Source organism: Tenrec ecaudatus, chromosome 11 (genome assembly GCF_050624435.1).
Source record: "Tenrec ecaudatus isolate mTenEca1 chromosome 11, mTenEca1.hap1, whole genome shotgun sequence".
In the NCBI taxonomy this organism is placed as follows: domain Eukaryota; kingdom Metazoa; phylum Chordata; class Mammalia; order Afrosoricida; family Tenrecidae; genus Tenrec; species Tenrec ecaudatus.
This window is the reverse complement of record NC_134540.1, coordinates 51,316,777-51,342,103: the sequence shown is the minus strand read 5'-3', so window position 1 is coordinate 51,342,103 and position 25,327 is coordinate 51,316,777. Positions and strand designations below refer to the sequence as shown.

Sequence of the window (25,327 nt, the reverse complement as noted above, 5' to 3'; positions counted from 1 at the left end):
ATCCATGGTGTCAAGCACATTTGTACATTTGTTGCCATCATCTCAAAACATTTTCTTTTTACTTGAGCCCTTGGTATCAGCTCATTTTTCCCTTACCTCCCCACTCTTCCCTCCCTCATGAAACCTGGATAATTTTATAAGTTATTATTATTTTGTCATGTCTTTTTAAAAATCATTTTATTAGGGGCTCATACAACTCTTATCACAATCCATACATACATCAATTGTGAAAAACACGTTTGTACATTCATTGCCCTCATCATTCTCAAGACATTTGCTCTCCACCTAAGCCCCTGGCATCAGCTCCTCATTTTCCCCTCCCTCCCCGCTCCCCACTCACTCATAAACCCTTGATAATTTATAAATTATTATTTTGTCATATCTTGCACTGTCCAAAGTCTCCCTTCACCCACTTCTCTGTTGTCAGTCCCCCAGGGAGGAGGTTATATGTAGATGTTTGTAATCCGTTCCCCCTTTCTACCCCACCTTCTCTCCACCCTCCCAGTATCGCCACTCTCAGCACTAGTCCTGAGGGGTTCATCTGTCCTGGATTCCCTGTGCTTCCAGTTCCTATCTGTACAATGTACATCCTCTGGTCTAGCCAGATTTGTATGGTAGAATTGGGAATGGTAGTGGTGGGAAGGAAGCATTTAAGAACCGGAGGAAAGTTGTATGTTTCATCCTTGCTACACTGCACCCTGAAGGGCTTGTCTCCTCCCCAAGATCCTTCTGTAAGGGGATGTCCAGTTGCCTACAGATGGACTTTGGGTCCCCACTCTGCACTCCCCCTCATTCACAATTGTGAGAAACAGAAGGATTTCTCCCAAGACATCTCCCCCAAATATATGACAAACTTAGCTGCTTGCGAATGACTATACACTTGGAGGTCATCAGGAGTAGATCAGGGGTCATTCTCCCTAAGAGCTATCAGCCATCTAGAGCAAGCAGTCACCACTGTTTATCCTACAAGTAGGGCCCACTCCCTCCGGATAAGGATAGTAGTTGTCTGTTTCCTTGTAGGACACCCCAGAGAGGTCAAACCCGCCCAAGGATGACCAAGATTAGGCTGCCATCCTGACTCTAGGATCCACCCATCTTGTCACATGTATACCCCCAACCCCTCCTCTTCCTATTGTGTGTATTTCCCTAGACTACCCCCTCTCATTACTGTATTACCTATAGCACAACCCCTTCCTGTGACTTATGTCCCAACCTGTAATGAGGGGGCTTGCATGTCCCCAGAGAATATAACAGCCTGGGCTAGCATTAAAGGTCTCTCTCTCTCCCTCCACGTGGACCACCAAGCAGGGCTGAGGTGAGCATGCTACCATGAATTGTGTCTGACTCCATTTATTTCAATATTTCTCTTCTATCTCTCATGCTCTGTATAACTTTACTATGATCTTTACTTGTTATCGCTGTACAATTGTGCTTATCGGACCCATAAGGATGTGTTAGGCGCTGGCTCACAGTGATATGATTTTTTGTTCTTTGATGCCTGATACCTCATCCCATCAACACTTCGTGATCACACAGGCTGGTGTGCTTCTACCATGTGGGCTTTGTTGCTTCTCAGCTAGATGGCCACTTGTTTATCTTCAAGCCTTTAAGACCCCAGATGCTATATCTTTTAATAGCCAACACTATCAGCTTTCTTCACCACATTTGCTTATGCACCCATTTGTCTTCAGTGATTGTCTTGGGAAGGTGAGCATCATGGAATGGCATTTTAATAGAACAAAGTGTTCTTGCATTGAGGGAGTACTTGAGTGGAGGCCCAGTGTCCATCTGCTACCTTAACAACTAAACCTATAAATATATGTACATAAATCTATTTTCATGTCATCAAATATAAATATATTTACATATGTACATGCCTGTATTTAGACTTCTATAAATGCCCTATCCCTCCTAGTTCTTTCTTCTATTTCCTTTGACTTTCCTCTTGTCCCGCTATCATGCTCAGCCTTCGTTTGGGTTTCAGTGATTCCTCTAGGCTACATTGCCCTTGATCAAGCCCTACCAGGCCTTTTACACCCTCCTTGCCACTGATTTTGGATCACTTGTTGTTCCCTTGTCCCTGGGTTTGTTAACACCCACTTCCTTCCCCCCACTTCTCCCTCTCCCATGTCCCCCAGGAGCCATAGGTCCCGTTGTTTTCTCTTCCAGATTGTTTATCCTGCCTATCTTACCTAGAAAGACCTGCAGAGATAATAATATGCACAAAAACAAAACAGCAAAACAAAGCAACAAAAAACACGTGACAAAAAAAGATAGAAAAGCCTGTAGATAGTTCAAGGTCTGTTTATTGACCTTAGGAATGTTTTCTGGTCAAGTCTGATGGGGTGCCAAGCCCTGTCCCCACGGTCTATTTTTGGTATTCCCTCGGAACTTCCTTGCTCTGTTCCCCTTGCTGTTCTGTTACATGCCTTTAGTGTTTTGCCTCAGTGTGGTGGGGTCATATTGGGTGCAATTTCCACCCTGTGTCTCCAGTGTTGTCCCTTGTAGGGCTATGGGTCAGTGCGGGATGTCGTGTCTCATAGTACTGGTCTAGGGTAGGGGCAGTTTAGGGAATTTTCCATTGTGGTTTGGCTATTCTGCAAGGTGGGCAATTAGAAGTCTGTAACAATGTAACAATGTAACAATGTAACAATGCTATGGGAGCGGCCATCCATCTGCGTCAGCGCTTCAAAGGCCATCATCAGGAGTCAGTGTGCACTGTTGAGCCCTGTCGTCAGGGTATTGCTCCACTCTCTGCCCCACCAGTTCCTGTTTCTGCCTAACACGGACACCATCCATTCCTCCAGCACCACTCTCAGATATGCTGGGTTCGTGGCAATATTGCAATGGCCACACAGAACTCATGGACATTAGGGTCCCACAAGTCAGAATCAACGGTCAGAATATAGCCACTGGTCCTCTCAGCCAGCAGCCAAGTCTCTCAGCCTTTCCACCAAGTGATAGTCAAATCTCTGTTTCTCATTCTCTCAGCCACACAGTCCCTTGACCTTTGCCTCCATGGGCCACAAAGCCAGCCCACCTGGCACTCTCGCACATTTTCAGAGTCAGATAAGGAGCAGGTACCCCATGGCCTCCGTGCTGCTCCGCTGAGTCTTCGTGCCACAGTCGGCGGGGCATCTGGTCTTTGCCTCTATCGCTTCAGACAGAGACTTTGAACGGGCTCTTCCAAGGTCCTCCAGGCTCCTCCCTGCTCTGCTGCTTCAAAGGCGGCTCACCGGGACAGCCAGGGGGGTGATGATGAAAACTAGGCAATCCCCTCTAGTAGTGCCACACATGTCCTATTGCATAATCCCACCCAGTCCTTTGGTGGGCGTTACAGAGACCAGGATAGAAGATGCATACTCTGAAACTTCACTCCAGTGAGGATAAGCTGTGTCTACAGCTGGGGGCTGGGTGCAGGAGTGTTACTCAATTGGTGAACATTTATTAAGCTATACTACAATATGTACCATTTCTCTATGCATGGTATACTTCAATATAAATATTTTTAAATGCCTTAAACTCTTAAGATTTTACTTTAGGAGTCGGGGGAGGGTGGGGTGGAAAGGGGGAACTGATTACAAGGATCTACATATAACCTCCTCCCTGGGGGACAGACAACAGAAAAGTGGGTGAAGGGAGACGTTGGACAGTGAAAGATATGACAATAATTTATAAATTATCAAGGGTTCGTGAGGGAGGGGGAGCAGGGAGGGGAGGGGAGGAAATGAGGAGCTGATGCCAAGGGCTTAAGTGGAAAGTACATGTTTTGAGAATGATGAGGGCAATGAATGCACAACTATGCTTTACATAATTCATGTATGCATGGATTGTGATAAGAATTGTATGAGCCCTAATGAAATGATTTTTAAAAAATATTTTACTTTAGGAAACTATCCAACACTTACTAGGCTACTGGAGTGAAAAGACTTCATACCAACCAGTCAAACTGGAACTATAGTAATGTCCACGCTTTAACTGTCCATTACAGGAAACTGCTCTGACTCATCAGCTTGCTTTCCCTGGACTGTAGTAATGATGACACCTGTTTGAGGACCAACTCAAACTCACCTTTCCCAAGAGCCTCTCAGCACCTCCGTCCAGCAGGTGTGAGGAGAAAGCGCCTCACATTACATTTAATTATTGTGGAAAAGTAAAATTTCAGAATACAGCTCTGAGATCCATGTCTTCTATACACATGTTTAGGTGGGACCACACAACTAAGATGTGTGAGACACTAATGGCAGGGATTGGTCAGTTTACCATTCCCCCAGTGACCTAAGTTCTTGCTCGGAAGCAGGAACACAGAGAAGGCCAGGACCATGAAAGGAGGACCCCCATTGGAATGTGTTTGAGATCCCTACCTGAAGTGTGGAAGGCAGTAGAGGCCAGGCCACGTCCAAACCAGACTGAGGCAAGGAGACCACGAGACAGAGCAGAGACACAGAGCTGAGCCTGTGAGGCAGAGCAGCAAGTGGGCTTCAGGTACAGAGGCCAAGGGACCACATGGCTGAGAGGATGAGGACCACAGACTTGGCTGTTGGCTGAGGCGAGGTGTTGCTGTGAACCAATGACTACTGTTACTGTTTTCTGATCCTGGTTTGTGGTAACTGTTTGGGTCGGGTCTGGACCTTGCAGCTGCCTCCCCCAGTTCTCTTGAAAGATAGCCTGCTGGACTGTGCAGCCTCTTCCCCCGCCCCTCAAGGCCAGAGCTGGACTGTGCAGTCCCTGCCTCCAGCATCCCGAGTAGCTTCTCTCTCTGGCCAGGTCTGTACAGGTCCTTCCCTCAGTGTTCCAGGACGATTTACTCACAGACCACGTCCTGACTCAGACCCTGCAACTGCAGCACCAGAAGGCCTTCCTTCCCCTCATCAGTACAAATGTCCATGGCTCAAGCCTGAAATATGTCCCACTGCCTCACTGCCAGACGCGATTTCCCTGACCTAACTCCTTGAGTCTCGGAACCTGCCTGGGGGCTCAAGATGCCACTGTCCCTTTCTCTGCTCTCCCTTCCCTCCCAGGAGTTCTTTCCCTGCCTCAATACACTCTTTCTCAACTTCACATTCCTGGCTAAATTCTATCTTTGTTCTGTGCCTCTGTCCCCAACCTCTCAGTAGCCTGTTAACTTCCCTAACACACCCTTAATTATGTGTTGTTTGAGTTCTATATGGCCACTGCAGTGATTTGTCAAACCCAGCAGAAAAGTGGCGTGTAAGGGAGAAGCATGGGGTAAAGGATGGAATGTGTGACCTCTGCCTTAGGGCACAGGGATTGGCCTTGGACTGTTGTGGAGATGGATTCTGGTCCCTTGTGAAGCCAGAGGTCAGATGAGGCCTCTCTGCTGTGTTCTCTGTTCTTTTACACTTTTAGAGAATTATTGAAATCCCCAAGAGCTTTTGTTTCTGTGAGCGATATCTACTGATATTGACTGCACAAGATACCAAAACTTAGAAAAACTTGGGACATTTAAATATTTAAAATAACAGTAACCCATTATATAACTCATACATTTCTAATGAGAAGTGACTACATTGCCCCAAACAAACAGTGAGAAGCGTGGTATTGCTTTGCAGGTTTTCGACGATCTCCCGAGGCTAGATCTCATTCCTGCTTCTGCACTCCATTTACCACACCATTTAGCCTTTGGAAAACCCACTGGGTATTGGGAAAGAATAAAGATGAAGAGGCTAAATAACCCCTGGGTGTTATTATGGAAATAATTATAACAGAGTAGACTGCTGAAAGTATCATGGCTATCACTTTGAGAACCACTGTGGCAGGCAGATAACATACTCTTAAGATATTAAAATGCTCTTATCTCCAAAGCCATGTTTTTTTTTTTTTTAGCCTTGTTTCTTAGTCTGGCTAATTTTTGTCAGGCCTTGGAGGACAGGATGAAATATGAATTTGTATGAGGCTTGTGGTTGCTAGCCTGAGCCTCCCAAAGATCATCTTCTAGTTCAGAGGTTCTCAACCTGTGGGTCGCAACTCCTTTGGGGGTCGAACAACCCTTTCACAGGGGTCGCCTAAGACCATCTGAAAACACATTTCCAATGGTCTTAGGAACCAAGGACACTGCTCCTCTGTCTCCAGGGGGGTATAATTACATATTGTTTTTGTGATGAATCACTATGCTTTAATTATGTTCAATTTGTAACAATGAAAATACATCCTGCATATCAGATATTTACTCTACGATTCATAACAGTAGCAATATGACTGTTATGAAGTAGCAACGAAAATAATTTTATGGTGGGGGGGCTCCCCACAACATGAGGAGCTGTATGAAAGGGTTGCAGCCTAGGGAAGGTTGGGAACCACTGCTCTAGTTGATCTACTTGTCCCAAAGAAAGGATCTGTGTTCTTCGAACAGGATGTGTTAGATCTCTCATGTGGAAGAAATACCTCTGGCTTCGCACAAGAAAGAATTCACGCCGAAGCCTTGATTGTGATCCAAGTGAGTTTTATGAAAGAAGAAGTTTCGGGTTTACACAGGTACTTCGAGGGCAGCACACACACAGACACACCTCTACCCCCACCGCACAGTCTGCCGAGAAGTTGCTCCAGAGCTGGAAAAAGTCACCCAGTGGGCTGCGGATCCCACCTTTTCAGTTGCTCCACCAGGAGGCTGAATTGAATTCACCTGGCCCAGATGGGCCTATCCAGGTGTAATGCCCACCTAGGTGTTTGAGCCGGAAGCTCAAACGTCTGAGCATGCACAATGGACACCCTAGTCCCTGTGCTAGCTCCCTAACAGATGCATTCTTTCTGCAGCCCAGCCAGGGTCTCTAAGCAACTGCCCGTGCTAACAGGTGCCCCTTGTCCCTCCCCAGTAAGAGTCAGTATTTGCAGACCTGACCTGAGTCCACTCGTGTAATTCCAAGAGCTGGTTCCTGTTTCAGATCCAGAAATTCTACCACTCCCAGGTTCACGCCTCCTGGGGATTTGGCTCCAAGAACAAAAATATTCCCCAATTCTTCAGAACATTTTAGTCCTAGTTCCAAAGTTCCCCGCCCCCAGCGATTGATCTTATTGGGGAGGCATTGCCTGGTAGTTAAGCTTTACCCAAATTGGGCCAACCAGTGACTGATAAAAATCCCAAGAACTTGATGTTTAGATGGGGTTTACTGGTCCTGCGATAAGAACCTCCCAGACCAAGTAAACCTGCAATAGCGACAAAGGCCGTGACTGTGGTGGAGGCTGATGTAAAGACAATACGCCCAACCGGGCAGTGGCGGCACTGTGTGCAGACCGGGCCCTGGGGGAAAGCACAGGCGGGAGCTCCAGTCAACAGCTGAGCTGCCAAGTGATATCATTGAGTTTTCTGCTTGCACGTTTCCTGATGAGAGAGAATAAAGCATGAGTTTTCTGGAAACGTGAGCAGGTCTCTTGAGAAGTTGAGGCTCTGAGCTGAGCCCCTGTCCTGATCCTAGTCCTTTACCTATCCTCATTTCCTTTTACGCTCTTCGTGAGCACGCCTCTTTGTTACCAACGTTGTTATTGCAGCTCAGGTTGTTTCCAGGAGTTCTCAGTGACAATGCTGATGAATGATCAAATCCAGTAAATCAAGAGTGCTGTGGGGGGTTGACTGGTATCAGAAAGAGCAGAGTTTCAATCCTTTAAGAATTCAATCTGTACAAAGCAAGGACTCAAGGATTCCTGTTTGCAGCTGGACTACACTCCCATAAACGCCTCTTCTCAACACTACTTTACATTCTGTCATTGGACGAATGATGGTGTCCCTGCAATCGCCTTCTACCCCAAGGGGATAAGAAACAATGTTTTTCTTTTGTTTGTTTGTTGTTGTTTAGTGTTTTGGTGGTGGTCATAAAATGATAATATGACCACTAAAGTAAACCAGTCTTTCATAACCCATAGACAAGGGGATGGATTCTGGGTTCCCACTTAATTCTAGCCCCACTCCAAGAACAGTTGTTATTAAATGCTCCCAATCTATACCTGCCTTCATGAAGACATCACTGAAGAGAAGGGAGCTACATCAACGTGTGAAGAAGAAAGCAGATGGTGCCCAGCTATGAACTGGAATAATAACTGGGGACTTAAAGGCTTGTATTCAAACAAGCAGCCATCTAAGTGAGGTGTCAACTAAGTCCACCTGGAAGAATCCCGCCAGCCTGTGTGCTCCAAAGATGGCAATAGGGAAAAGTATCAGAGCTTAAGTTGTGAACACTCAATTTGTAGAAGTCTATGAAGGACAGTGGGACTATGTGGAGCACAGCAAATTATAGGTAACACGGCGAATAGGAATTAGAGAACTTAATTGTGCCATGCAGAATGTGGAAATAAATCAAGAGGCAGTTATTTATACAGAACAAATGAATACGGAGTGGTTTAAAATCAGGAAAGGTACATGTCACGATTGTAGCTTTTCATAGTTATTCCAGTTCACAGCCCTTGAGTTATAAATTATACCTCAATATAAAACAAACACAAAACCCTTACAACTGGACCAAGACACGACATCATAATAAAAGGAGAAATGACTGAGGTTGCCAAGTATTTCATTTAGTTGAATCCATAATCCATGCCTATTGAAGCAATAGTAAAAAATTTTAAAATGTACTTGCATTGGTCAAATATGCAGTAAAAGCTCTTTAAAGTGTTATAAAGCAAAGCTGGCATGTTAAGGCCTTAGGTGCACCTGCCCCCAATCATGATATTTTCAAGGGCTTCATATGCCTCTGAAAGCTGGATGACAAAGAGCTAAATATTGAAGCCATTGGCCCCCAGTGTTGGTGAAAGATGCTGAGCATGACATGTACGGCCCAAAGCGGGAACAAATCTGTGCTGGAATGAAGAAATAGAACCAGAATGTCCCTTGGAAGAGACGATATTGAGACTTCATCAATAGAAGGACATCGATAGAAGGGCATCAGCAAAAAAAGGAAGACCCTCCACAAGACTGATTGACACACGGGTTTCAAACCAAGCCATAATCGTGAAGATGGTGCAGAACCGGATGGTATTTTGTGTACATAGGGCCACTATGAGTTGTATTAGAGTTTAAATTCGGGGCACCCCTTTTCATGGGATTATGGCTGGCAGCCATAGTCCAAAATCCATTCGCAGGGTGCCCACAACGATTAAACCTCCCTTGAATTCTTTCTCATCATTAACCAAGGATGTAGATAATCTTGCCCTCCGGCAGAGTGCCTTGCTAAGTCTTCTGAGGACTTTCTGTAGCGGGGAAACTCACACGGCAGAGAGTGCTAGCAGGGGCGAGTGCGCAAGGGGAGAGGCAGAATCTCTCTAAGACACCTCCGTGTATTTACATTTTGGGGACAGTAAATTTTCATTTAGAATTGTCCTGATTGGAAGTTTTAAGTAGGGGGAAGGAACATAGCCCTAAGTAGACATCTCTGAATCCTCCTGCTGGTGAGGATGACGTAAGGGCCCTGACCCGCGGAGTCCGGGCTAGAGAGGCCGGAGATTCGGTAAACAGAGAATGAGGACACTTGAATGTGGCTGGAAGGGATGGCTTTGGACCCCAAACTTTGGATCTCAGCCAGTTGTGAGGCAGGACCCCTTTGTTCTCCCTCCATCGGAGCCCTGTTTATTGAATAGAATGTGAATGCTAGGCATACGTTGGAGTATGTTGTAAGGAACGACCCAGGACACCCATTAGTAAGTGTGTTGTGGGGCTTTCTTGAGTCTAAGTCACACAAGGAGGGTCCATGAGAGAAATGCCTTACATGTCTTCTTATTGAACATTAAAAAGGGTTTTCCTAGAATGATTTATTCTATAAAAAAAATAATGAAGACTACGAGGGGCTGCCCCCAACCCCAACTACTACGTGGACACCTGCCCCTCCCCGCAGAAGAATTTATTTCAAAGGACGCCACTGAATCTGCAGCTCTGGAAGGGGACATATCTGATCAGAGCACATGGGAGCAAATGATGATGATGATGAGGAGGAGGAGGAGGAGAGAGTGGAGCACATCCTGGCCCACCAGGTCCTTGAAGGCAATGTTCCCAATTAGAGCAGCCAGTCCACAGACAGGACTACATGGCCGGCCCCACTATGAGACAAGACATCCGGCACTGACACATATCCCTACAGGGGACAACACTGGAGAAATAGTGTGGGAATTGCGCCGGATCTGATCCTGTCACACTGAGGCAAAACACTAAGGGGGCGGCAGGGGTTGGGGGACACAACAGAACAGCAAGGGAATGGAGCAGCAAGGTCCCCGGGGGATGCTGAAGGTGGACTTTGGGACCAGGGCTTGGTGCTCCAACAGACTGGACTGGAAAACACTCCTAAAGGCCAACAAACAGTCCTGGAACTAACTACAAGCTTTCTTTCTTGTTTTGTTTTGTCATTGGCGTGTTGTTTTGTTGTATATTGTTACTTGGTTTTGCTCTGTCTTGTTTTTGTGTATGTTATCTCTGCAGGTCTGTCTGAATAAGATAGGCTGGATGAACAATCTGGAGTAGAAAACAACAGGACCGACAGTTCCGGGGGCATATGGGCAAGGTGGGGGGAAAGGTAGTGGTATTAACAAACCCAGGGACAAGGGAACAACAAGTGATCCAAATCGATGGTGAGGAGGGTGTAGGAGACCTGGTAGGGTGTGATCAAGGGTAATGTAACCAAGAGGAATTTGAAACCCAAATGAAGGCTGAGCATAATAGTGGGACAAGAGGAAAGTCAAAGGAAATAGAGGAAAGAGCTAAGAGGCAAAGGGCATTTATAGAGGTCTAAATAAAGGCATGTGCATAGGCAAATATATTTATATATGAGGATAGGGAAATAGATATATGTGCATATATTTATAGATTTAGTATTAAGGTAGCAGATGGACATTGGGTCTCCACTCAAGTACTCCCTCAATGCAAGAATATGTTCTTCTATTAAATTGGCATTCTATGATGCTTACCTTCCCAACACAACCGCGGAAGACAAAGCAGGTGAATAAGCAAATATGGTGAAGAAAGCTGGTGGCCGGCTGTCAAATATATAGCATCTGGGGTCTGAAAGCTTGAAGGTAAAACTAACGGCCATCTAGCACAAAAACAACAAAGCCCACATGGAAGAAGCACACCAGCCTGTGTGATCATGTGGTGTCGAAGGGATCAGTTATCAGGCATTATCAGAACAAAAAGTCATATCATTGTGAATGAGGTGGATAGTGCGGAGTGGAGACCCAAAGCCCATTTGTAGGCCACTGGGCATCCCCTTACAGAAGGGTCTCGGGGAGATGAGCCAGTCAGGCTGCGATGTAGCAACGATGAAACATACAACTTACCTCTAGTTCCTAAATGCTTCTTCCCCTCTCCCCATCATGATCCCAATTCTACCTTACAAATCTGGCTAGACCAGAGGATGTACACTGGTACAGACAGGAACTGGAAATACAGGGAATCCAGGGCGGATGATCCCTTCAGGACCAGTGGTCTGAGTGGCGATACTGGGAGGGTGGAGGGAGGGTGGGGTGGAACCAATTATAAGGATCTACATGTGACCTCCTCCCTGGGAGACAGACAACAGAAAAGTGGGTGAAGGGAGACAATGGACAGTGTAAGATATGACAAAATAATAATTTATAAATTATTAAGGGTTCATGGGGGAGGGGTGCGGGGAGGGAGGGGAAAAATGAGGAGTTGATGCAAGGGGCTTAAGTGGAGAGCAGATGTTTTGAGAATGATGAGGGCAATGAATGTACAAATGTGCTTTACACAATTGATGTTATGTATGGATTGTGATACGAGTTGTATGAGGCCCCAATAAAACAATAAAAAGAAAGAAAAAATAAAAGAGAACCTTCAAACTGGAAAAAAAAATGAAGACTCTTATTACTAATTGTACCCCCTCCCCTTTTGCTTTGACTCCTGAAACTCCTGGCCAGATATGGAGTGCACCTCAGCACTGCACAGGCCCTGACAGGACGCAGCTCCATGCCAGCCTCACTCCTGGCTCCATCTTATCATCCTGGTCCCATTTTCACTTTACACCAATTGCCTCTAACCTTTCAAGGTGATTGTGCTGCATATAAATCTCCAAGTTGTTACCCATAATTTCCCCCCACAGGCAAAGCATAAAGAAATGAGTATGATTTACAAATTCTTATCTTTATTCCCACTTCAGTGTTCTCTTCACTAGAAAACGCAGAAAGCAGAAGATAAGCTATCTGCCTCCTCCAGTGTAATGACAAGCATCCATCCACCCTTCTTCATCCACGCCTAAGAAGTGCTAGCCGGCACTTATAACAAGATAACATGGGTCAGTGTTTCTGATCAACATCATGCTAGTTACACTCTGGCAGGCTTATGAAGTGATCATTAAACCCATTACTCGTCGACCGCAGCCCCACAGATATGTATGCCTCTTAGTTTAGTGTATTTCTCTGCTATATTGTCTATTTTATTATTGTTGGTTGCTAGTGAGTCAATTCCAGCTCAAATGTTTTCCAATGCTTTATTTGGAGTGGGGCAAACAGTTAATGCATTCTGCTGCTGAAAGAGTAGGCAACCCAGTAAAACAGAAAAAGAAAGAAACGGTAGGTGTGTCAAGTCTGGCACATAGCTTCGGTGCCACTTGAAGGACACCTCCGGGCAGTTTCTGTGGCAAGGGTTTCCATCACCAGCTGTGTGTCATTCAGCAAGTTAAAATCGGCTGCCAACGGCACGGGTCTCACCTCTGCTCACAGGTGGCTCCGAAAACAGCCCCAGTACTCTACTTCTTCAACAGCAGCCATGGAAAAGGCGCCCTGTGAGCACAGCGCTGCCCAGACGCACACTGGTCACCCCGAGCGGGGCTCGGCTCTAGGGCAACTGCTGCACTGGTCAGACTGCACGGGAACCAGGATTCTTGCTCTCTCTGAGAATAAGAACTTTTGGGAAAATTACACATGAACCCATGGTTATGCTAACATCCAAGCACTAGAATTAGTGCTGACTTTTCCCTAGGCTACTTCTCCCCAGATCCCTGCCTTCCAGAACTAGCCGCTGAGGCCAGTTGAATACATATCCTTCTAGACGCTCATCTGCGCTTTTGCACAAATATGTTGGTCATCGTGTGTGTGTGTGTGTGAGGGTGTTGTTAAATGAATGGCATACTGTGTAAGTGATGTTGTTGGGAAACTGGCTTAAATCACGTTCCTAATGAATCTTAGAACACGGTCCGGCTCCCAGGGCAGTGCTTTCCTATGCTCCTGGCCCCACAGCAGCTTCTAGCCACCAACAGCTGTGTCTCTGTCTTGGCTTTTCACTTAACGGTAGTGCAAAACTCTAAGCTGCAGATCACAAAGGCATTCAGACACTGGCCCTGCCAGCATTTACTACCTCACAAGGCTGCGCTGTGCCTGGAATAGAGCACTAAACCCGTATCGATTCCTGTCATGAATGTCTGGCTGAAGCACATGCCCTAGGCACCGCTTAAGCCAGTGGTTCTCAACCTTCCTCAGGCCGCCACCCTTTCATTCTGTTCCTCGTTTCCTGGTGACCCCCAACCATCACATTATTTTCGTTGCTACTTCATAACTGTCATTTTGCTACTGTGATGAATCGGGCAACCCCTGTGAAAGGGTTGGGACCTACAGGTTGAGAACTGCTGGCTTAGGCACTCAAGACACATTTGTAAACAAAAAATGACACTTCTGCCTCCGTGGCTGTTACAGTTATGAGGGGAGAGAGATGATGAAATAAACCAGTAAAAGAAGCTATGCTGGCTAAGGACAAGTGCTCGAAAAGCAAACAACTGCAGAGAAAGCAAGGGCAGGAAACTCTTGCGTTAGGTATGAAGTGCAAATCTAGGAAAATGAGAAGTCTCCAAAAACGAAATGGAATGCATAAAGATCAGTATTCTAAGCACTAGTGAGTTGAACTGGACTGGTTTGAGGCATCTCAAATCCGTTAATCATATGGCTTACTATGCCAGGAATGATAAGTTCAAGAGGGATGATTTCACACTCATCGTCGAAGAGAACATTTCAAGATCTGACTTGGAATACAATGCTGTCTGTGACGGGATAGCATCTACACTCGTACACCTACAAGGAAGTCCAATTAAGTCCAGCTTTTATTGAAACTGATGCACCACAGCTAGTCATGAAGAAATCAGCGTTACACGAGTTGAGTTTCCTTAGTCCAAAGTTGATCAAGGTGCACTGATAATTTAGGTGACTGGAATGTGGAAGTTGGAAAGAAAGAGGAAGGGACAGTAGCTGGAAAATATGGCTTGGTGATAGAGTCGAAACTGGATAACACATGATAGCATTTTGCAATGTCAACGACTTCTTCACTGAAAATACCTTTTTTCAGCAACATCAACGACTACACACCTGAACTTCACGAAATGGAACATACTGGAATCGAATCAACTATCTCTGTGGAATGAGATTAAGGAAAAATGCAACATCATCCATCAAAACAAAGTCAGGGGCTGACTGTGGAACAGAACGCCAATTACTCAAATGCAAGTTTGAGTTGAAGAAATCGAAAACAAGTGTTTGAGAACGAAAATCCAAACGAGCATGTCCCACCTGAATCTAGAGATGTCAAGAACAGATATGATGCAGCGAATACTAATGACAACAGACCGAGAAGCCGTGGGATGGCATCAGTCATGAAGCAAAATTTAAGACAGGAAAGAAAGACCAAAGTCGGGGTCAGAAGAGACTCTGAAACTTGCTCTTCAAAATAGAGAAACCAACCTCACTGCCACTGGGACACTTCTGACTCACAGCAACAGCCCTGGAGGAGACAGAAGCACTGCTCCTGTGCATTTCTGAGACTGACTCTGTACGGGAGGAGAAAGCCTCATCTTCTCCTGAGGAGTGGCTGGGGGTCCTGAACGTCTGAATATGCCAAAGCAAAAAGGATTGGGGTAGGACACAGGAGGAAATGGGCTAACCTGGCAAAAGGGGAAATGGAAGAGGGAGAAGAGAAATTAAGGAGTGGGTGCAGAGTAAACTATTGGGTGTTTAATTAGTAGTTTCAATTGTGGAATACAAAATTGTTCATATGAAATGTAAACCCCCACCTAATTTACAGTAAAATAAAGCAAATTGGAGGAATGATGAAATAAAAGAGTTGAACAGAGAAGCTTGAGAAGACGAAGTATGCTATTATTATAATGAAATGGGCACAGAACTGGAGTCAGAAAGCCAAACATGAAGAAGACGCTTAGTGTGTCTCAAGCTCAAGACTTGACTAGAAGATTCAAACTTCACGTGGTAATATTGAAGGAATCCAAGAGCAAAATATTGAACAACGCAGGAAGCATAAAAAGAAGGTGGAAATGATACAGTCATTGTCCCAAAAAGAGCTGATCAACATTCATCCATTTCAAAAGGTAGCATAGGATCAGGGACCAATAGCCCAGAAGGAAGAAGTCCAAGCTGTACAGAAAGCATTCGCCAAAAGCAAGGCTCCAGGAATTGACGGAATACCAATCGAAATGTTTCAACAAACTGATTGGCACACAGAAGCACTCATTATGCTCAGAAACTCAAATTCAAATCCAACCGAGCGACTGGAAGACATCCATATTTGTATCCATGTCAAAGAAAGGGGACCCAACAAAATGCATACATCATAGAATATCATTAAAATCACATGCAAGTAAAATTTTGCTGTAGGTAATTTAAAAAGAATTGTAGGAGTTCAGTTCCAGGGAGCTGCTTGAAATTCCAGTCAGGTTCAGAAGAGGACGTGGAACAAGGGATATCGTTGCTGGTGTCAGATGGCTCTTGCCTGAAAGCAGAAAATACCAGAAAGATGTTCACTTGCATTTTATTGACTATGCCAAGGCATTCGACTGTGTGGATCATAACAAACTGTGGGTCACATTGAGAAGGATGGAAATTCTAGAACACACCATTGTGCTCATGTGGAACTTGTACACGGACCAAGAGGCAGTTGTTTAGAGAGAAAACACCGCAGAGCTTAAGATGAAGAAAGTTATATTCTTTTACCTTAAAATGGAGAAAGGTATATCTTTTCACCGTACTTATTCAGTCTGTAGGCTGAGCAAATAATCCAAGAAGCGGACAGTATGAAGGAGAGAGAGGCATTAGCATTAGAGGAAGGCTACCAACCTTTGATCTGCAGGTGATGCAGCCTCGGCTGTTGAAGTGAGGAGGACTTAAACTCTTGCTGCTAAGAAACCAGTGGCTGCAGCCTGCAGTATGAATTGCTACTCAGTATCAAAACAAAACCCTTACAACTGGACCAGTAGATAATAATCACAATAAACAGAAACGCTTGAAATCACCAAGGATTTCATTTTACTTGGATCTACAATCAATGCTCATGGACACTGTAGTTAAGAAATTAAATAACATACTGCATTGGCCAAATCTGCAGCAAAAGACTTTTTTTAAGTACTGAAGGGCAAGGATGCCGCTCTGCAACTACGGTGTACCTGACCCAAGCCATGGTATCTTCAGTGGCCTCACATGCCAGTGAAAGTTGGGCAAAGCCTAAAGACGACGGAACGAACGACTGGCCCAGGGGAAGGACGGTGCTGGCCGAGAGCACTGGGAGCTGGACTATGAGCTCTTAGTAGTCAGTCCCTTGGTCCACACAGAACGATTTGCTTGTATCGGATTCTGACTGATTTTGAGAATGCTATTAACTTTTATATACATCATAAAGGATATATGAATACAATAGAGCGTAAGACAGAAGTTGATCAATAAAGGTCATACATTCATGTTCCCATATGCCACATGACTTTAGTTCAGCTTCTCTCCAAGTGTTTACATATCTGATAATTCAACACCATCAACACATTTATTCTGAAGTAGTTATAATTGTTTCCCCGACATGCCTCACCTGAGGCTCTACGTCATAAATACCAGGAACTGTCCAGTTGAGTCCAACTTGTGGTGCCCATGTGTTAGAGTGGAATGACTCCACAGGGTTTTCTTAACTGAATGATTTATGGAAGAAGGCCCCAGGCCTTTCTTCGATTCCAGATGTTCATGTGTGTTTTCAAGCACAAAGCATTTCTGCTACTGAGATCACAACCAAAGGCGACCGTGGAGAACAGTCCTCCCGACACACACGGGGTGGCCACTGTGTCGGCATTGGCACTGACTTGACGGCAACAGGTTTGGTTTGTGTCCTTTGCTGTCTAAAGGATGCATCGCATTTCCTTCTCCAAGGTTAACATTGCAGTGATCCTCTCTAAGGGAGCCTTGAAAACTGTTACCATGCCAACAGCTGACGGGGAAAGGGTCTGTTTATGGGTGTTCCCTGCCCTCTTTATTTCAACTGTGTGATAAATGTCAACGCTGCCTCCAAAATACACTGGGATGTATTTTCACTTCTTTATCCATCACTGCCTATAGCCTAAATACATGAATTAGGTTAATTTGTTCTGAAAAGTTTAAGAGAGATTAAGAATAAAAAGCATCCAGCTATATTCAGCCTTTTACTCATTCATATATTCAACCCAAGTACCCACTGGAATCCCCTTGCCTCTGCCATTAGCTGGGGGGCAATCACTCACCCTACTTGTGTCAGATGTAAGAATAAAAGTAATCCAATCCCCAAAGTCTCAAAGCAGAAATGAGAAAAATTCCTCTTCATTTCTGTAAGGGTAATTGTAGACCATAAACCACACTCTGCAGAGAGGAACTGCCCCACAGGTTTCCAAGGTCATAAATGTTTACAGCAGCAGGTCGCCACATCTTCGTCCCGCAGAGCTACTATTGGGTTCAGGTTCACCTCCCAGTTAGCAGCCACCAGGGCTCCTCGAGGGAGGCAGAAGCCGTCGTGCTTTCACCGAGTTCGCTGGCAAACTTGAACTGGATCACGCGTTTCTTAGCAATGCTATTGCTGTATAAAATCTGAATGGATGGGAAGCACTGAGCTATAAGATCTAATTATAAAGTACTATGTCAAACATGAAAAACCACTGTGAGTGAGTCAATTCTGACTGACAGTAACCTGTAGGACAGAGTGGAACGTCCAGGAGTAAGCTTCCAAGGCCTTGAGCCTGTGGCTGGTGGATTAAAATAGCCAAGCTCTGCTTTAGCAGCCAGGCCCACCACCGCTGGGAGCCAGCATTCACTCCTAATGTTCATGTCGCACTGACTAGAACAGCTTCAGTACAGCTATTACACAGATGGAAAGAAGAACTACTTTCAAGTAACAGAGTTAATAAGTTTGTGACTATCTTGAAAAATTACTAAAATTTGAAAATGATGTATTCAAATTCAATCACTATTTATTAATCATGCATACTGACCACCTACAGTAGACAGAACTCATTTAGTTCACAAAATCATTAACATGCTATTTTAATTCCAAACCCCAAGAACAATTAGTTCTTATAATGCAGCCCTTCTCAGTACTTGCCCTCAGAGATCACTGCAGCTATGGATGCTGTAGCAGTGGGTGGAGGAGAAATCAAATGGTGTCCAGCTATCAGTAAGAATTGCATCTGGGATCTAAGACTTGTCTTTAAACAAACAGCCATCTAAGGGAGCTGTTAGCTAAGTCAACACAGAAGTCCACCAACCAGCGTGCTCTACGAATTATGAACAATAAAGTCCAAGGTGGATGTGTATGGGGACTGTATCAGAGCTTCAATTCTGAGCGCCTGGTTTGCAGGCTATTGATGGCAGACAGGGAAAGCACAGAATCCATTTACAGAGCCCAAACATGGACCAATCCCTACTGAATTCCTTTGGTGACCAAGGACCTGAATATTCTTGCTCGCACACAGAGTGGTGGGAATATGGATTACTGTAGATGCCATTAGTGAAATTCCACATTTTACCATTTTTCTTCTGAACCCATTTTCAGCTTATTTTGAGCTTTTATTGCATTCTGTAACTTCCGGGTTGAAGTGCTTCCGTGTTTTATTGTTGTAATTGTTGCTGTTGGTTTCCTACTTGGAATGATTTTTTTTATATGAAACTCAAAATAGGTACATCTATAGAGGCAGTAGCTAGATTAACTGATTTCCTACAGTTATGATAAAGGAGTCTGGGGGAAAACAAGGAGCTAATAGTAATGGATGTGGGAAGGATGAAAATCTTGTAAACTGGCGTGAATGCACAACTCTTTAATATACTTATAGAATGAATTGTATGACATATAAATTATACATCAATGACACGGTTGAAACATTTATAAAAGGAAAAACAAAAAACTTCATTTTATAGGTAGGCTCAGGAAGTCTGATGTTCCCAAGCCCAGTGACAATGAGATAAAACCAAGATGTCACCGTAGGTAACTGCAGTGCAACTTTAGTACTTTTTATCACCATCGCTGCTGTTTTAATTAAATGAGGGTGGGACAGGGGCTTTTAATTGAGCACAAAATTAGAGTGTCAAGGGAGTAACATTTAGGGGTACGTACAGATAAACATGTTTCTGAATAATTTGAAAGTGCTATCGCGGAGGGGATATACCCCCTGTAAGAATCTGTTCCACTCACACATCCTAGAACACATTTAGGCAATTTGAGAAGTGGTTCATCGATCATGACCCAGAAAGTATCTGTTTTGTGTCTCGCTTCTTGTGAGCTGTCCTGTGTTCCTGGGAGGCCTCATCTTCTGTCTGTATTTCCAGTCTGCCTTCTCCACCATCTTTATTCACAGTCCTGTGCCCTCCTCTTTCACAAGGGGTTGCTGGTACTCGCTTTTACTCTATGAATTGGCTTAGCACTTAATTTTTGAAAAAAGTTTATGCATATTTACGTGATTCTTTGGTATCTTAGAATGAAAATGTCTATAAAATATATTAGTTTAACTTCTGAACACCCTCATTTGCAGGTTATGGATGATAAAGCCCCAAATCCATTTACAGTCTCCCAGTGGGAATTAAACTTCCAGTAAACTCTTTCTCACCCTTCAGCAGGGGTGGGAGCAGCTTTGTCCTTGGGCAGAATGCAGTGGAAAGTGGATTACCTCCATTCACCCTTAGGGGCTTGCCTGGGTGTGGATTTGAGTCATGTCTATGAGTCGCAGCCCCGACTGCCTTAGTGAGAAGATCCCTGGACCAGTAAACTCTTCCAAAATAATCTGTGTCCCAATCATGGTCCTGTTCTTGCTTCTGTAGTCCCACCTGTCACTGTGATATATTCATCCCTGAGTCTTTACTCTCTATATCCTATTTAAATGGGTGTGTAACTATGGGTCAGAACGGACTCATGGCACCTAACAACTAATTGCCACGAATCCTTGGATACTATTATGATCTCATGCTGACAGTCTGTCCCCCTCATCTGGAGTCTTTGTCATGACTTGGGGGTGTTTTTTGTACCCTAAAACAAAAGCTAGAGCTGAGTCTAACGTGCTCATAATTGTGCCCACTGTGGAAATCCCAGTGTAGGAACAAAATAAAACAGATATTTGTGGATGGAAGAAGTTCTCAGGTTTCCTCACTCAAAACTCACTGCCACTGCGTCAATTCTGACTTGTGGGGACCCTATGGGACAGGGTAGAACCTGTCCTGAGGGTTTCGGAGACTGACATTCTTTAGAGAGTAGAGCCTCATCGTTTCAGTCAGGTTTCAGTGGCATACATTTTTTATTTAAACTAATGATTAAAAGGGAGGGTGTTTTTGCTTTTGTTGTGTAAGTACATTTTTAAGTGTGAAGTAATCGGGCCTGAAGTCCTTCAAATAACACTTGGGCAGGTGGGAAGCTCGTACTTTGACGTCACCGCTAACACAATGGGCTCAAACAACAGCGATGAGGGTGGTGCGGGAGCGAATGGTGTTGCGTTCTGCTGTACGCCGGGTCCCCAGTCAAGCCGACTCCACAGCACCTAACAGCTAACCAGAGGCCACGTGTCACTGGAGTGAGTTTGACTGTTTTGATTTCCCACCACCTGGGACAAAATCTCAACTTTCATCTTAAAGTGACAACATCTCGCCTCGGCGTCCCGCCCCCCTCCCCCGCCGCTTTTCAAACAAAGGACATAATTCAAGGCCAATTGCCAAACAGAAAGGGGAAGAGCGCATGAGCTGTCTGCCAGAGAGATAACCGCTCTTCCACAAAGGCCCCCGATAGAAATCTGGGCCCACTTCCTCCTCCAGCCCGGCCCACTGACCCTCCTCCCTCCCCCGGGGGCCGGGAGGGGACCCCGGTCCCTCCACCTGCCCTCAGCCCCGCCCAAGGGCAGCCCCTGGGGCCACAGCCGTAACGTTCTCCGCGCTCCCCGCAGGCCTGGGTGCCCGGCACTCCCTACCCCTATCTGCTGACACGTGGCAAGGCTGTGGGGCTGCTCAGGGCCGGGAGCCGGGCGGCATCTTCAGGAGGATTCCGCCAAGGCCCACCCAGGACCGGCACAGCCGGCGCCCCCACCTCCCCTCGCGCGCCCGAGGGCCCGGGGCCCTCTCACCCCCGCCCGCCCGGCTCCGGCCCGGAAAAGCGCCGCGGAGTCCCCGCGCTAAGCGCCCGGATGTTCCATTCCCTCGCCTTCGCCCACGCCCGCGCCGCGGCCCCGCCCTCCGGGCGGCTCTGCGTTCACGTCACCGTTTACGACACTTCCGGAGGCGCAGCGGCCGATGACGTAAGGGGACGTGCCCTCTATATGAGGTTGGGGAGCGGCTGAGTCGGCCCTTTCCGCCCGCTCCCCCCTCCCCCCGAGCGCCGCTCCGGCCGCACCGCGCTCGCTCAGAGCTCCGGGCTCCTGCTAAGCTAGCGCCGCCGCTGTCTCCCTTCAGCCGCCATCATGATCATCTACCGGGACCTCATCAGCCGTAAGTGCTTGCCGGCTGCCCCTCCTGCCGCGCGTTGGGCCCGGGTGGGGGCGAGCCGGGGCTGCTGTCGCCGCCTCAGGCCGGGCCGCGGCGGCGAGCAGGAGTCGGTGCCCGCGGCACGCGCCGCGTTCCGGTCCCTGGAAGGCCGGGGCCGTGTGCAGCCGCGGGGAAAGGGCTGGCCTGGTGCCCGGGCGCCCTCTGACTGGCTGGTTTTGGCCCCCACACAGATGATGAGATGTTCTCCGACATCTACAAGATCCGGGAGATCGCAGACGGGCTGTGTCTGGAAGTGGAGGGGAAGGTGAGTTGCCCGGGCCGTGGCGCGGGGGGAAGCCGGGCCGGCTCGGGTTTCCGCCGCTCCCCCGCCCGGGGTTGTGCAATCCTCCCCGCCGCCTCCAGGCGGAGGAGACGCTCTTTCCGGGCTTCGGCATTTCTAGAAAAGTGGAGGTGGAGCTGAGCCTTGAATAGGTCCGCACCCCTCCTCCAGGCGTCCCGGACGGGTCTGTTCGTGAGCGCCCAAACCCAGGAGTTTGCCCTCTAAGATTCCCCATCTGCCCTTGGAAATCGTGTCCCCAATTGGAAACAATGGTTGTCGGAGGTGGAGAATTCTTACTGACTTAACATGTCAGTGCCTTCCACCCGCCAACTAGTGTAACTTTTAACTAGAACCAGGAGTGGGAGATGAGCCCGGGTATAGGGTGATTTCTTTTTTGGGGGGAAGTTCATTTGTCCTAAAGTTGTTTGCAACTAAACCGCTTTTCTTTCATGCAGATGGTCAGTAGGACCGAAGGTGCCATCGATGACGCCCTCATTGGGGGTAACGCCTCAGCTGAAGGCCCCGATGGTGATGCAGCAGAAAGCACCGTGGTCACTGGTGTTGATATTGTCATGAACCATCACTTGCAGGAAACCAGTTTCACAAAAGAAGCCTACAAGAAGTACATCAAAGACTACATGAAATCGTAAGTGTGTGTTAGGGGGCAGTAGCACCTTGCCGACTTCAAGAACAACTTCGGGTTCTTATACCTGAAGATAGAACCTTGTGGCTGACTTTTGAGGCCCTTGATGTTGAGCTCACAGCAAAGGTGGTTAGTCATCTCAACTAAATGAGCACAGTGGAGTCTGCCATCTGTTATTTACATCTTTAGAGTCGAAGAGCACGTTAACAAAGAAGTCCATAATTAATTAAGTGGCCTTTTTCTGGGAATCGATGCCCCTTGACTATGTATGGCACAGTACTTTGCTTATTGAAGGTAGATGGCTGCTTCGGGTTAGAGAGTTGTATTTTAACTTCTGATTGTAGTTTGGATTCTTAATAAAAGAAAATTAGGGTGACTAGGCTCAGGACTCAACACTTTAACCTCTTAACAAAATGCTGTTTCAGAATCAAAGGCAAACTTGAAGAACAGAAACCAGAAAGAGTAAAGCCTTTTATGACAGGTGCTGCAGAACAAATCAAGAACATCCTTGCAAATTTCAAAAACTACCAGGTAAATTCAGGCATTTGGGTCAAAGAAGTGTATGGTTTAACTGGGGACTAAAGTGACCTGTTATAGGAGTCCTTTCCCCAGGTGTTGAGATACTTTGTAGCAGGCTCAGGTGGCCCAGGTCCCTATGCCCCCAAGGATGTCCAGGTCCAATTTCTTTTGATATCAGAGTTGCACCCCAGATCCCTTTGTCTTTACAGTTCAGTGTTAGTTTATGGAGTGTTCTGACACATCAGGATTTAAAGTCCTGGTTAGAAATCATCAGTGGTTTCCTATGACCTTTAAGGTTGATTTTTTTTTTATATATATAACAAGCAGAAGTCTGGTTCTATTTTCATAACCTCAGGCCATTCGATAACTTTCCCATATGGTATGTTCTTGCCTCCTTCAGCCTTCCTGGGCTGATGTGAACAGACTTCTGTGGTTAGGAGTTCACTATCTGGGTTGAAAGTAACACGTACCAGCGATTCTAGTGTTCTGGGTTGCATGGCACTCTAATTTGGGGCATAATGATTTCATCAAGTAACCAGATCTTTGAGGAGTGAGTTCTTTTATTTGCTGAAATTTTTTGAATTCGCTGTGGAGAGGGGTTCTGAATCTGGTTTGATGTGTTGCTTTGCTTCAGTATAAGGCAGCTTGTCTAATTCCGGGGGTGTGTTTGCTTCCCAGTTCTTTATTGGTGAGAACATGAATCCAGATGGCATGGTTGCTCTGCTGGACTACCGTGAAGATGGTGTCACCCCATATATGATCTTCTTTAAGGATGGCTTAGAGATGGAGAAATGTGTAAGTATGAGGAAAGTGGTGTCTGTTACTCATGGACATTGCTATTTTTCCATTGTGGCTGTTTCATGCCACTGAGCTAGTAGGGTAGAATTAATAGTCCCTTTTTAATACTTAGATGTGTTTTCTCTTGGAAGGAATGTCTAAGAACGTTGAAGGGTTTTGGCAGAGAAAGGCTTGAATGTACGAAGTTCTGGCTAGGGTGGCATAGAGCAGTGTGAATAGCAAGCTGGGACTGAGCACTGATGTTCTCCCCAGTGGAGTCATACTGCTTTCTTCGTCATCCCACATATGTCCCACATATGCTTTGGTTTCACACCATTTCACTTTGGTGTCATACCATTTGGCCCTTGGTCAGGTAAATAACAGTGCTGAGTGCTGGCTACATAAGTGGACTCATCCATGGGTGCTGTCTGCTTAGAGAGAGACCCTGTATAGGGTCAGGCTTGAACATGGGTAAGCATGGCCTTATAAAGGTACAAGATGACTTGTCAAATTTTGGTTGGTAGAGGAAAGATGGAATGGAACTTGCCCGTTGGGTTGTGTGTTGAGCATCCTCTGATAGACCTGGGACAATTGACCATTGTTCTTCTGGTTTGCACTAGGATGCGAAAGAATACAAAGTCCCTGCGCTTTCTGGCTGTCTTTGTGGCAGGCCCAGATTGAATGAGGGAGTACATAGCCAGTCTGGGAGGTGGGTGTGCTCCCACACAGGGCTCCCACCAGTACTGATGCAGTCTTCCTTTCTCCACAGTAACACAGTGGGCAACTCACGACCGATGCCTCATCCCGACTGGCTGCTGTTCATCCACACAACACCAGGACTTAGACAAACGGAACTGATATCATCGTGAGCTCTTCATTTACTTTTGACCCTGATTTATTTGGAGCGGAGGCTTTTTTTTTTCTTTTAAGGAAAAAAAATGTCGTGTAGGTTGTCTAAAATAAAATGCATTTAAACTCACTTGGGAATGCCTCCTGGTTGACTATCCGTAAACTAAAATCACCGTGTAGCGCTCCTGGAGAAGCTAGAGCCGCGTGTACAGTGTGAGGCTGTCTCCAGGTGCCTGTTGCAGCCAAACTACAGGGATCCGAATAGAGACAAGAATCCAAAGGCTTAATTTTGAGTTTAAATAAAGGGAGTGACCATGTTCTTAACGGTGCTGGCATCTGAAGCATTTCATCACCTAAAAATGGAAGAGATTATCAAAAGAATAAAGAGACTAATACAATTGGAAGCGGAGTATTGTCTGAGCTTATTTATCGTAAACGGAGTAGAACCACGTTTTAAAGGAATCTAGGCATCTTCTGGAAAGAATGTCAAATCTCCCTGGAGTCGATGGTTAGAACTGTGGCAGGGCAACCTGGCC

At 46.0% G+C, this 25,327-nt stretch overlaps 1 protein-coding gene and 1 non-coding gene across 2 annotated transcripts; both read left to right on the top strand.

The window, feature by feature from the left end:
• Positions 1-21,519: 21,519 nt before the first annotated feature.
• On the top strand, positions 21,520-24,921 carry TPT1 (tumor protein, translationally-controlled 1). Its single transcript, XM_075563049.1, has 6 exons — positions 21,520-21,687; positions 21,915-21,988; positions 22,459-22,649; positions 23,072-23,177; positions 23,844-23,960; positions 24,712-24,921. Exons 1-6 carry the CDS (start codon positions 21,660-21,662, stop codon positions 24,712-24,714), a joined length of 519 nt encoding a protein of 172 aa, XP_075419164.1. The 5' UTR covers positions 21,520-21,659; the 3' UTR covers positions 24,715-24,921.
• LOC142461992 (small nucleolar RNA SNORA31) lies at positions 24,507-24,639 on the top strand. Its single transcript, XR_012787145.1, has one exon. It is a non-coding gene; the product is annotated as a small nucleolar RNA SNORA31 (small nucleolar RNA).
• Positions 24,922-25,327: the final 406 nt, after the last annotated feature.

Bases quoted from the DNA above. Each gene is read 5' to 3' on its own strand.
- TPT1 (XM_075563049.1), top strand. From the start codon at position 21,660: ATGATCATCTACCGGGACCTCATCAGCC. The intron at 21,989-22,458 runs GTGAGTTGCCCG...TCTTTCATGCAG, and splicing joins GTCTGGAAGTGGAGGGGAAG to ATGGTCAGTAGGACCGAAGG. The intron at 22,650-23,071 runs GTAAGTGTGTGT...ATGCTGTTTCAG, and splicing joins ATCAAAGACTACATGAAATC to AATCAAAGGCAAACTTGAAG.